The 13,459-nt window shown below is 37.2% G+C and overlaps 1 protein-coding gene across 1 annotated transcript in view; it reads right to left on the reverse strand.

The window, feature by feature from the left end:
* Positions 1-482: 482 nt before the first annotated feature.
* The window catches only part of LOC105832592 (cilia- and flagella-associated protein 100), a 106,425-nt gene continuing 93,448 nt past the window's right edge, over positions 483-13,459 (reverse strand). The window contains exon 7 of the mRNA XM_012673688.3: positions 483-1,931. Coding sequence (XP_012529142.1) covers positions 1,587-1,931 — 345 coding nt within the window. The 3' untranslated portion in view covers positions 483-1,586. The remainder of the gene's footprint in view (positions 1,932-13,459) is intronic.

Raw genomic sequence — 13,459 nt, forward strand, 5'->3', positions numbered from 1 at the left:
ATATATATATATATATGTACATATATATATATATATATGTACATATATATATATATATATATATATATATATATATATATATATATATATTATATATATATATAACAAAGTTAATCTACAATAAAATAAAGATGTATCCTATGAACGATTGTGTGGCGTTGATATGTGACAGTCCTTTGAATACTTTGATTGGTTCGCTCTTATAGCAGTTATAAAATTCAACTATCTTTCACATACTTTGTAATTGATAGTGGTTTACAACTGTGCCTTACAATACATGATTTACAATTACTTGCAACCACATTTATGAAATTGTAAAATAAGTTTTATATATCAGTTTGAATAGTCTTGTATATAAGCTTGAAACAACTATGATGGTGGTAGACTTACTTATGAATAATGTTTTTAACTTTGATCATCAGTAGACTTATTTTGTAACTTTTAACAACAGTGACAATATCATTATGTTGTCGTTGTCCATGTATTATATATGACAAAAACGCTTCACTACTCAAATTATAATTAGATATTGTTTCAAGATTTGTATACAAGATTGTTTGGAGTCCTACTTACAATGCTGCGCCTTTTATTCTAACGTATGGTTTTTTTATTTACCGTCGTTTTCATCTACTGGCGTTGGGTAAGCATTACCGGTATATCATGTGGGTAAGCGATTTTATTGTATGTTATGTCATGGCGACGTACAAAAAATGTATCATATTTCTGTGACTTTGTGGTCAAAACAGCATATCTCTTCTGTTACGTATGGTGCAAGCAGAGTGTATTTGTTATTAAAAAGATTATGTTATTTATCAAAATGTTGCTATATGTGTCTACAAAAAACTCTTTCTATTGTCCTAATATTTATTGATGATTATTTAATCATATATATCAATAGTTCTCGGACTCTTATAATAATTAATTAAATAACAATAAATTAAAGTACATACTAAATTATATAATTTATTATATCAATAACACAACACATTTCAATATTACGTTATATTCAATATACAAGTACAAAAACGATTAAGAAATATGTATGTATATACATGTATAACTTCTAGTAAAGACATCAGTGATTTTATCAAATCAGAGCATTATAGCAAATGAATAAGTCTTTGGTTCTTTCTCAATCTTTTTACTTGTACATGTACATGTATATGTATATCTTTAGTAGAACATTTTATAAAAGAAGTTGCTCGTGTAAAGAAAAAAAAGTACTCGAAGATGGAGTATATCGCAGTTTTCTTATAAGATTTATAACGAAGCGACTGGTGCTTTGTAGCCAAGAGATCACTGTCAAGCATGATTGTTGTTTTTATATCGACTGACGTTTCAAATTCTATTCTACGCTATACTTGCCCCTTGTTGTGTTTACTATGTTTGAATATTTTATCTCGTGCTTTATTCGATTGTTAAATCGTCTATTTATGTATACATATTACTATATTAATAGCGCTCACTGAGTAATTGATGCGTAGCGCGTTAGACTGATACGATCCTTTCGGATATATACGCACGAGGAATTTTCAAATAAATATGCTGATTCCGTTATGTTTTCAATAATGATTTAATAATGACATTCATTTCCCTTCTTCGTCCGCTTCCTCTTTTTTCGTCATTTGTTCTCTACTTGAAGATACGTCATTAAATATTGCCGTTTCGATTCCGATATTGTGCTTGCGTTGGAATGTCAAATCAAAATCATGCGGAAATTTGAAACGATATGTGACGAAATCATCTTGTTTACAGTAATCAGTGAAGAAAGTGAGATATTGAACTTCCTCGTCTGTTGGTTTTGGTAAACGCAATGGTAACCGTGTTTTGGTCGTAATAGGCACTGAACGCCGAATTAGTGGCCGCTTCTTCTTCGTAGGAGGTTCCATAATGCGCTTTAGCGTGTCCAATAGTCGATGCATTAATTCGAACTAAAAAAAGCATGAAAAATATGACATAATTATTGTTTGAGATGTTAAATTTGAGTCGTTTTTTATTTTGTTGTATTAATTTTTTAGGAATTTTTTTTTGAAGGAGTAAACATTTTCCCAAATTATCTTTGGTCTTTTACTTATTACTGTTTGAAGATTTTTTTTCAATAAAACATTTTAAGGTTTACTAGACAGAAAAATAGAAAAGATAAACTATGCAAAAAGTGTAGTTGGAAAGAACAATTCAATAATCATTGACAAACCGCACAGAGATTAAATAGATCTACAATTTATTATTAAGGTGGTTCTTCGAAACAATAATTTTCTAAAAAATTATCTGAAAATCGAACTATATCTTAATGAGATTAAACATGGTTTTCCGCTTACAATAACGTTCAAAAGTATAGTACACTTCAGCATGCTTTTCCGCACAGGCCTTTCTCTCTCCCTGCGAAAAATTTTTTGTAGCAATTGTCGACGCAAACATAACAACGTGTACATATATTATATTAGAATACTAACATGCCCGTTGCCAATTCTCTGCAATGCACATGTTTCTCGCGCCGGCGAGCGTAAGGATTTCATTATATCGCAAACTTTTATCTGCTGTAACTTAGAAATGGCATTGCTAGAAGTCTCTATTTTTTAATATAAGGTTTCTACTATAGTTTTCTACATTATATTAGTTTTCTACATTATATTGGTTTTTTAATTTTAAGAAGCATTTAAAAGATATTGACAAAAATATCAGTCTCGCGATGGTTTAGCATAAGGATTACATGTTAAAAGTCACAACTTTGACGTCAATTATTTTAAAAACGGTAGAAGTCCCAAAAATGTATGTGTACATGCCCAGGTAGCAAGGTGTCGTCTAATTGACGGCATTTTTTGGTCATTTTATAACGAACCAGACGTCATAATCATGTCGAGATAAAATGACGTCTAAATGTCGTAAAACTGACGTACATTTGTTTCATCTTAACGATGTCATATATTGACGTCAAAAATACGTCATTATTTTCATATTATTGACGTCATTTTCAAGAAGCTAGTATTATACATTTGACGGTATTTTATTGGTATTTTTATGACAAAACATAGGTTTTTAGATTACATTTAATAAAGACGACATTTTAACGTCATTTTTATGACTATCCCAGTTAGTAAAAGCCGTTATTTTGACGTTTTAAAAAATATTTCGGGTACATGTCCTATATATGCAGTACTTGCATTATGAAAATATCGAAATAACATAATTATAATGTAAAAAAAAAATTGACGTTGTTTCTCAACAAGCATCGTGACCCACCATACCATAGTCACATTTGGCATTGCCTAATTTCCGCGGTCACCCATCCAACTCTGAATCGCCGTCGACGTTGCTTGACTTCGAAGATCGTACGCTACCTAGCACTTTGTGATGATCCGTGAACACTTGATGCTCATGAATACATATTTGTTATAGATTAGTTCAATAGATGCGAGAAACATGAAACTTGTAGTTAACTAATATTTTTAATAAATATAAATTTACAGTTTTTTTCATGATTTTTACATATGTGAAATAACATGTGGAATAACTTATAAAAATATGTTTTTGCTCTGTTCTTTTGATAAAGCTAAATTATACCTCAGACAGAACGCAATATTTATAAAATATTTATAATATTTATTTAAATATTTTATAAATATTTATCCAAATATTTTATAAATATTTTTGTGGTCTTAGATTTGACAAATCATAAAAATTAATCATAAATATTATAAAAATATTTATGAAATATTTATAAATATTTACAAAATATTACTTATACAAATCTTTATCTTTTATTTACCATAAATATTATATAAAATATTTAGTCTATATTTTAATATGTTGAATAAAGATTTTTTTCTTCGTGTATATAAAATATGTGTAAAATATTTATATAATATTTTGAAAAAATAAATATTAATAAATATTAATAATATTTATCATAAATATTATGTGCTGTCTGGGATGATTCTAAAATATTAATAGTATTAATTATATAAAGTATTATATTAATTTTAATAATGTTGTTTATTAACCAATCTTTAAATAATAATTAATAGTTATAAGTAGCAAAGTGTCGTCCACCTCAATAATTCATTTGAGGTCAAATCGTCAATTATTACAAAGAATTATAGTTAACGTCAGTAATTAGTCACTATATAATAAAACCTTATTAATACGTCGTAAAATGATCAATTAACTGACGTTATTAATTAGTTAAGAATATGACGTCGGAAATACGTTGTAGGATGGATAAATGACTGACGTAATTAATAGGTCAAAAAATGACGTTAATATTATGTCTTAATCTGGTAACATGACGTCCGCGATCTTAAATGACGAATTATTGATGTCGTATTAACATCACCTTGCTACCTGGGTGCATTGTAATCTCATTAAGATATAGTTCGATTTTCAGATAATTTTTTAGAAAATTATTGTTTCGAAGAACCACCTTAATAATAAATTGTATATCTATTTAATCTCTGTGCGGTTTGTCAATGATTATTAAATTGTTCTTTTCAACTACACTTTTTGCATAGTTTATCTTTTCTGTTTTTCTGTCTAGTAAAAGGAAAAAGCAAAAAGTTAAACTGTACACGAAATTCATATAACAAAAACAGATTCCGAATCTCCCAGTGAATTGAAATTAAAACTCAAATGTCATTTTAATCAGTCACGCTTGTAACTGTTATCGGAGCCAAAATTTTTCATTTTATACAATAAATAAATTAATATAATTTGTTTAAAAAAAATGCGATTTACTCTTTTTTGTTCCAAATTCCGAAAAAAATTAAGTTATCACGATAATCCTAATTCCGATGATAATCGCAAATTTTTTTATTAAAATGACGTTTACACAGGCACAAAAACAAGTTGTCTAAACAGAATACTCCACTAGGCTATCTTTATGTATTTTGACGTGGAGAGGGCCTCCGAAAGTGACAGAAGGTAGCAGTTGATTGCGATCGAGACAGGCAGTCGATCTCGGTTTTGTTAGTGAGTGAGGTGTGAATTTTGGTTGTGGAGAGGAGAGAGAGTTCATCGAGGAGGAAGATGAGAGAAGGACATGGAAGGGAGATAAATGAAAAAAGGAGGAGAGACAAGAGATGCATAAGAAAATTGGAGTAAGAGGCTGGAGGAAAGGTGATGAATAGAAGGATAATGAATTAGAAATAGAACGCTGTGGATATGAATTAGAAACAGTGTGTGAAGATGGCGCTGGGGTTTCTTTGCATAGAGAGGAGGCAGGGAAGGAATGGAGAGGTAGATGGCGGTTGTGACGGTGATGGAAGGAAGCAGATGTGATGAAGTGGTGAGAGTGGGAAATCAAGTTGTGCGCATGGACGGAGAGGAATGGAAGCCCGATTGACTGACGAGAGGCAGATTCAAAGGAAGGGAGATGGCCACGTACGGTGGCGAGCGTGTTCGTTAATATAGAATACGGGAGGATTGATGAACGGAGTCGAGTACGCAGAAAGAAGATTAGGAGATAGAAAAGAGAAAGTAAGAAGAATGGAGCATGGGGGAAGATGGCAACAGTATAGGTAAAAATGAGAGTATGTGCGACAAATTAATATGTCGATAAGAAATCGATGGTTGAGTGAAGAGCATGTGGACGAACGGTAGGAGAGAGAGAGAAGGTTGTGGCCAGAGGAGCAAGCAAGGTAGAAAAGAGGAGGTGCAACGAGAGGGTGAGGCTGGAGAAGGACGTGGTGAAGGAGAGAAGGGTGGATAAAGTGCTGGAAGATACAGCGGAAGCGTTTGAAGAGAGGGAGGAGGAGAAGTGAAAAAGTCCGAGTACAGGAGAGAGAGAAAGCTGGAGGAGAGGGTAAGAGAGAAAAAGGAGTGAGAGAGAAGGAAGACATGGACGAGGACATGCAGGAGGAAGAAGAGAATAAGAAAGGTTCAGAAAAGAAGAAGGAAGAAGATGGAGTGCGGTTACGGCACAGGAGGATAGGGGAGAAAATAGAGAAGAAGCGGATGGACACGAGGAGAATGAACGGTTGGAACGAGAGGAGAAAAGGCGAGAGAAAGAATGGAGAAAGGAAGAGAAGCCTTCATTTGCGCACAGTACAATTGGACACGTTGCAATTGCGCACCGTTCGTTTTGACACAGTTCGATTGGATACTGTTCGATTGGACACCGCTCGATTGGACACCGCTCGATTGGACACCGTTCGATTGGACACCGCTCGATTGGACACCGTTCGATTGGACACCGTTCGATTGGACACCGTTCGAATGCATACCATTCGATTGCGCACCGTTTGATTGCGCACCGTTCGATTGCACATGTTCGATTGCACACCGTTCAGTTGCACACTGTTCAATTGCACACCGTTCAATTAAATGTATATTAAATATTTATCCATTATGGCTGCATTTGCAATGTGTACATGGGTTAGCGACAATGAGTACATGGGTATGCGCAATCGAACGGTGTCCAATCGAACGATGTCCAATCGAACGGTGTCCAATTGAACTGTGCGCAATTGAACGGTGCGCAATGTTTCGTGTTTAATAGCACGGTGGGCAATTGCAACGTGTTCAATTGTACTGTGCACCACTGAACCTCTCCCAAAAGAAAGAGGAGGTGGTGGAGAAGAATAGGAAAGGAAAAGGATTGAACACTAGGATGGAGGCGACGGAAAGGAGTGCAATTAGATGGAAGAAAGGATCGGGCATTGGAGAAGGAGAATAGGATAGAAAGTGAAGAGAGGGGAAGGGAGTAGGAGAGAGGGGAGAGAGAGATTGATTAATCGATTAGCTTTCTTAGCTTTCTCAGATATTTTACATAGATTTACATACATGCTTCTTTAACATCCGCTTAAATACATTGATTCTTTCACAACTTCTAATTTCTGCTGGTAAGGTATTGTATAATTTTACTCCCTCGTAAAACACTTTTTTGCGCACTTCTGGTTCTAACGAATTTTATTGCGATAGCCCCTTCCTGTCTTGTTTTTCTTTCATCTTTATTACTAATTACTTCTAGTTTATCTCTTAAGTAATTTGGCGCCAAGTTATACAGAATCTTAAATATAAATATGCATACATTATAGTGTAATCTCTGTTTTATAGACATAAATTGCTACGCTTGTAACATATGTTCTATTTAAGTATATTTATTACATTGTAGTATTACTCGCAGTCCGATTCTGTGCTACTTGCAATTTATTCAATTGTGTTTCTCTTATATCTACCAGTAATGTCGAACAATACTCAAAATGGGGTGCTATTATCGACTTATATATAATACACTTTGTATATGTCGATATGTAGTTTCTTATTCTGTTTTTTTCCCAATTTTCTTTAACATGTAATCACAGTGGTCCTTAAATCTAAGCTTATTATCAATAATTACCAGGTCTGTAAATATGAAACCGGAATTTGCTCATACATGGCGCTAGCTGTCAATGTAGTTACCGTCAAACCACGTCATTGGCGCCATTTTCTTGTTTTGACATTTGATTAAAATTTTCAACTAACAACAATACAAGTTTTATACAACAGCATAGTTTTTAATAGCGTTGAACATTTTGTGCCTGGAAACTACGATTTGCGGACAGTATTGATTTTCTGTTACCATTTGAAGAAAACTGCTGCAGAATTGCATCAAATACTTGTCGAAGCTTACGGTGAGCATGCTCATGGTAAATCATAGTGGTTTAAAATTTAAGTGGTTAAAAAATTTTGAAAGTGGCGATTTTGACATGAGAAACGAAGAACGTGGAAGACCACCGAAAAAGTTTGAAGTATTTCAAGCATTGTTGGATGAGGATGACGCTCAAACGCAACAACAACTCGCGAAGCAATTAAATATGACACGAGAAGCCGTCTTCATACGTTTGAAAGCCATGGAAAAGATCCAGAAGATGGGAAAATGAGTTCCACATGAACTGAATGAAAGACAGCAGGAAAATCGAAAAACCACTTACGAAATGCTGCGGCCAAGTACAAAAAAAAGTCGTTTCTCCATCGAATTGTGACTGGCCATGAAAAGTGGATATATTTTGAGAATCCTAAGCGTAAAAGATCATGGATAACCAGGCAAACCATCGACATCGATTGCAAGGCCAAATCGCTATGGACGGAAGACAATGCTCTGTGTTTGGTGGGATCAAAAGGGTGTGATCTATTATGAACTGCTAAAACCTGGTGAAACCGTTAATACTGAACGCTACCGACAACAAATGATCGATTTGAATCAAGCTTTGCGTGAAAAACGAACAGAATATCAAAAAAGGCAACACAAAGTGATTTTGCTTCATGATAATGCACTATCACACACAGAAAAACTGGTCAAGGAAACGATTGAGGCGTTTTGTTGGGAAATACTTTTGTATGCGGATTATTTACCAGACTTGGCTTCATCCGATTATTACTTATTTGCATCGATGGGACACGCACTTGCTGAGCAGCGCTTCACATCTTACAAAAATGTACGAAAATGGCTCGATGACTGGTTCTCAAAAGAGGAACTGGCCTCAAAAGAGGAACAGTTTTTTTGTCGTGACATCTACAAATTTTCAGGAAGATGGGAAAAATGTGTAGCTAGCAATACTTCGAATAAAATATTTTTTATCATTTTCATACAATAAACGTGTATTTTCTATCCAAAGTTCCGGTTTTATATTTACATACTTGGTATACCTAAATACTTTATTACGTCTACACGTTCTATTTTTGTTCCGTCTAGGCATTTAAACACAATATTTCCTTTTAATTCCTTTTTTATATTTCTTAAAATTATAAATTTTGTTTTGCTGGCATTTATTTTTAGCACATTCATCCTCAACCACTCTTCTACTATATTAAATATTAAATTCATTTTCCCTTCTATTTCTGCACTATCTTCTCCAGTTACATATATTAGTGTATCATCCGCGAACACTTTTATACTATAGTCTTCTGGGCAAATTTTTATATTATTAATATATATAATAAACAATAAGGGTCCCAACACAGATCCTTGTGGCACACCGTGCTTATTCCGCAGGGCCGGCAGGTTGTTTTAGGCTTGAGTGGGTAGTTGATCGGGGGAGGGTTCCTCTCCGATAATGTATATGGAGGAAAAACTCATAAACAAGAGAATTTTACAGGGATAAGAACTACAAAATAGAATTGTTTAAATTCTCCTTATCATATTATTTATTCAATAAAATCTTCCCATTCACAATTTACTTGCGTAATACAAAAACTGCGCTGCGCTTTGCATTTTGCGAAATAAACTTATTTAATAATTTCTCGAAATCAAGTTTGTTTGTCGGTAATGTTGCAGTAAACATGTAAAGTAGCGATATAATTGAGTCGATCTTGCAACATTGTTGATCTCAAATAAGTTTTGAGTCTACGTAAAATGGAAAAACTTTATTTATTCGAACAGGACGACCCTGGAATCATGATGAGCGGCCAAACAAAGCGTACAAACTTTGGAATAAGCCCTCTTATCCATTCATATTTTTGCAAAAAATCTACAACTTCCCTTAAGTTTTTCGCCTGCTCATTTTGTCTCTTCAAAAGTTGCAAAAACATGTCTATCGCTGAGCAGTCTTTCTTTGTCAAATTCATTTTTATAAAATTTTACAATTTTATTGACATCTGCGGGCTGTCCCAGAGCGAATCGTTCTAACAATTTGAATAATTGCGCGGAATCATTGTCAAATCGACTCTTCAGTGATGCAATTAATTGATCGAAAACTTCAAAGTATGATTTTCTGAAGAAATCTTGAGGTGTTTTGAATTTAAAATTTTCATTTGTATCTTGATTGAGACGTTTTGGAATTTTGCGCTGACGCGGAATTTGAGGTTCGTCAAGTTCAAGGTCAACAACAGCTTGAACGCTTTTACGCCAAATTTCTTTAAATTTCAAATCACGAGAAGCGTTTAAAACGGGAGCGTCCGAAATGGCCACGTTCGAAATGGCCACCCGTAAATTTGACCACGTTCGAAATGTTTCTTAATGCTTCGGCGCAATCAGTGTGAAGAGAACTCGTCGCGTGAGTCTTTATCCGCTCTGTTCCATGCTTCCAGTTTGAAAATCCATCATCAACCCAGGCTTGCTTCGATTTGATGGCATGTGGGTTGACATTGATTAATAATTTTCGCTCACGCTTTGGTGCAAACAGCGCAAATTCCTTTACCGTTTTTGTTGAGTTGAAGCCACAAATTATGATTTTTTCAGCTTTTAAAATTTTTTTAATTAAGGACACTGAAACTGAAAAATTCTTATTATATGATTAATTTTTTAATATTTTTTACATTCACTTGAGACTCAAAAAGAAAATAAAAAATTATGAAAAACTCAGTGGTTTCATTGTATATTCACAATTTTCAGAATAATCTCTGTTGCTTTCTTGATTTTTTGGCTCAACACGCTTATCTCTGAAGACTCCAGTAGATTCTGCTTCCAAAGATGATGCCGATTTCTCCTCCTCATTCTAGTTTTACTAGTCCATGTGTCCATGTGCGCATTAACAGCAGACGACGACACACGTACACATATGAGGCCTGTTCGCGTCACATGCGACATGGGTAATTATTCACTTAAACGGAGCCACCCCCGATTTCAATGTCCTGCACATACGTTATCAAGGACATGACCCTGAGTAACTTTTCTTTATAACTTAATCGTCTGTCATTGTTCGTCAAAGAGTTATTAACAAAAGAAGTTTGAAAAATATTCATGAAAAATAGAACAACATACTGTAACCGCGCTTGCGAGCGACGGCCAACTTCGCCGCCGTCCCTGGCCGCAGCTCTGAGCCACCCGGGTGTCGGGGCGACCGCTCCTCGTAACTTTTCGATACAATATACAATTGAGCGACAGATACGTTGAGCGTACCACTCTGTCTACGCTTGTAAATACCTGTCTGTGGCTGCGGAATAGCTCACGGACGGTTCGAGCGGGGGGGAAAAGAAAAGGCAGTATTTACGCGGTTTCTTAGTGAGTCTTTATTTTTAATTAGAGATGTAAGGGAGGAATGATTACAATTAATTTGGACGCGGACGATACTGTTAATACATACGAATGCGGGCGAAATATGTACAAGTGTTCCGGTGATAGCGCGGAGTCTATGCATACGGAGCGGTATCGTGGTGATGTGTTTTACCGTTGTTTCGCGGCGCTAGTTATCGGGTACACGTTTTTCGGAAGCAGCGTAACTTCGTGACTGTGGGCGCGGATCCCGGGGGCGGAGCGCGGAAACTAGGCCGGTGGGGGGATATCTGTGAGACGGACTGCGGGTCCGCCTCGGGAGTTAGGTTTCTTTCCCGTGGATTATGGGATGGCTGATCGAGTACGCTCGATTGAGGGCGAGACTCTCGTCCCCGTGTTTGGCCGGTAGGAGGGGAAGCAGGCGTACATGAGATTTACAAGCTGCCAAGTACTCTTGGCGGGGGCAGAGACGCTTTACCCTACGTGCTTCAATCTACGGTCGTGCCTGGCGATAGGAGATACAATGATAGGTTTGAAGCTAGCGATGGCCGATCACCAAGAATGCTTGGTCGAGGCGAAGACGCTTCACCCCGGGGAATCGGCTTCTCGCTGAAGATGTGCTCTGTCGGATGCCAGGTACGGACAGTATCGAGGCGGATGACAGAAGTGTCACTTGTCGCGATTCCTCCCGGTTTTTATACCCGTGGAGGCGCGAGCTCGGGTACGGTCGTCGCGCTTTCGGTCGTCTTCGTCCTCCGCTTTCCCTACTCCTGTGGAGGAGACGGGCGCGTGCGCGGGGAGACATCGTCGACGCTGCCATTTGCTCGGTCCTTGGTCGCGGTCATTAGCACAGCGTTTAGGTGAGAGCTGGCGCTTCGCACCTTTTCGCCTCCTAGTTAGGGCGATCGGCGGCTCTCGCGCCAAAGGACGATGCTTTTCGATATGCATCGTCACACGCTAAACAGCAAATTAACGGTACGTTATTAAAGTCGCGGAAAAGACGGGCGCTCGTTAGGCGACCGGGGCGTTAGCGGCTCCGATAACCAGCTACTCAGCCCTAAAAATGGTAGAGGGGGAGGTTCGTTGCGGGTGGATGGAATCGGGAAGACGAGAGAACTATCAAAATCACAAATTAAACAATAAGATTAACTAGTATATTTAACGACGAACAATACAGAATTATAAGGCTCTGTTGAGCGGCGATGGTGATTCGCGCGTGGGACGAGCTGATGCTCGCTCGTAATTTAATTTTGCAAACACGGGCCAATAATCGAACGAGTTATTTTACATACGCGGAAATTCTCCGACTTGTCTATGCTTTATCCTACGTCGTTGGTGGACGCCGAACTCGCGGTAGGGTAATGGTTTCGCCAAGAGCGATCGGGACGAGCAGTAACTCGAAGCCCGCGCGACACGCGACGGACTCGTGCTCTTCCACACGTTATAAGATCCCACAAACAATATGCGCGATAATTATTATTAGCTCGCCAACGAGGCGGTAAAAGACAATTACATTTAATCTGACGGGAGCGCAATTACAAGAAGATTCGCGATACGAATGCGATAGGGTAAATTAGATTTTACAAAATTATAAATGCGCGACGATTCCCAGTACAGCTAACGACAATGACACGCGATACGGCTACAGGACAGAAATACAAGTGACTCGGCTGTGGCGTTCGCTACCCTTTTCGCACCCACTCCGTCTAAGTCGCTAACTTATGTGCAATCGGGTCCGTGTGCAAACGAGTCGTGTCCAATCGCGTCCGTGTCCAATCGGGTCTGTGACTAATCGAATCCGTGTCCAATCGGGACTGTGTCCGATCGGGACAGTGTGCAATCGAGATTGTTCAATCGAGTCCGTGTCCAATCAGGACTGTGTCCAATCGGGAAATACTACTGTGTTCAATCGCTTATATGCGCAATCGGGACAATCCCCTGTTTTACACTGTACCCAGCTGCACACCGTATTTTTAGTTATAACTTTCCTAAGCGCCTTGTCTACTAGTTGCTCCTTCCCTAATCTCATCTGAAAACCACACCTTTCCTTCCCAGACTTTCGGAATTCGACATTCTTTTCTTGGTGTTGTAATATTTTACGCATCGGCTATACTATTTACAAATCTACAAGCTCATTCGTTGCTTTCTTGAACTAGATTTTGCCTTATACTTTTCTCTACTAGTAAATTAAATTTCTCAATGCTAAATTTATTATAATTTCTCGCAATAAATACTCTATGTTTACTAACATTTTTTTTCTTTCCTAACGTAATTTTTATCCACGCGTGATCCGTTATTTTAGGCTCATGGACCACATATACTTGTGCCACATTATTAGCAAAGACTAAGTCTATCATTCGCTCCTCTTTTCTCTTCCTTTTCTTCCTTCTTCTCTTTCCTCGATTCACCTATTTACTCTTTCTTCTCGTTCTGACCTTCTTCTCCTCTGTCTTTAAATTCTGCCGCTGCTCTCCATCCTTTTCCTTCTCCTTTTTTGTTCCTCTCCGTTGCCTGTCCTCCCCCCCCCCCCTCTCCTCTCGCTCTCTCCTTCTA

The sequence above is a fragment of the Monomorium pharaonis genome, chromosome 5 (assembly GCF_013373865.1).
Source record: "Monomorium pharaonis isolate MP-MQ-018 chromosome 5, ASM1337386v2, whole genome shotgun sequence".
Lineage (NCBI taxonomy): Eukaryota > Metazoa > Arthropoda > Insecta > Hymenoptera > Formicidae > Monomorium > Monomorium pharaonis.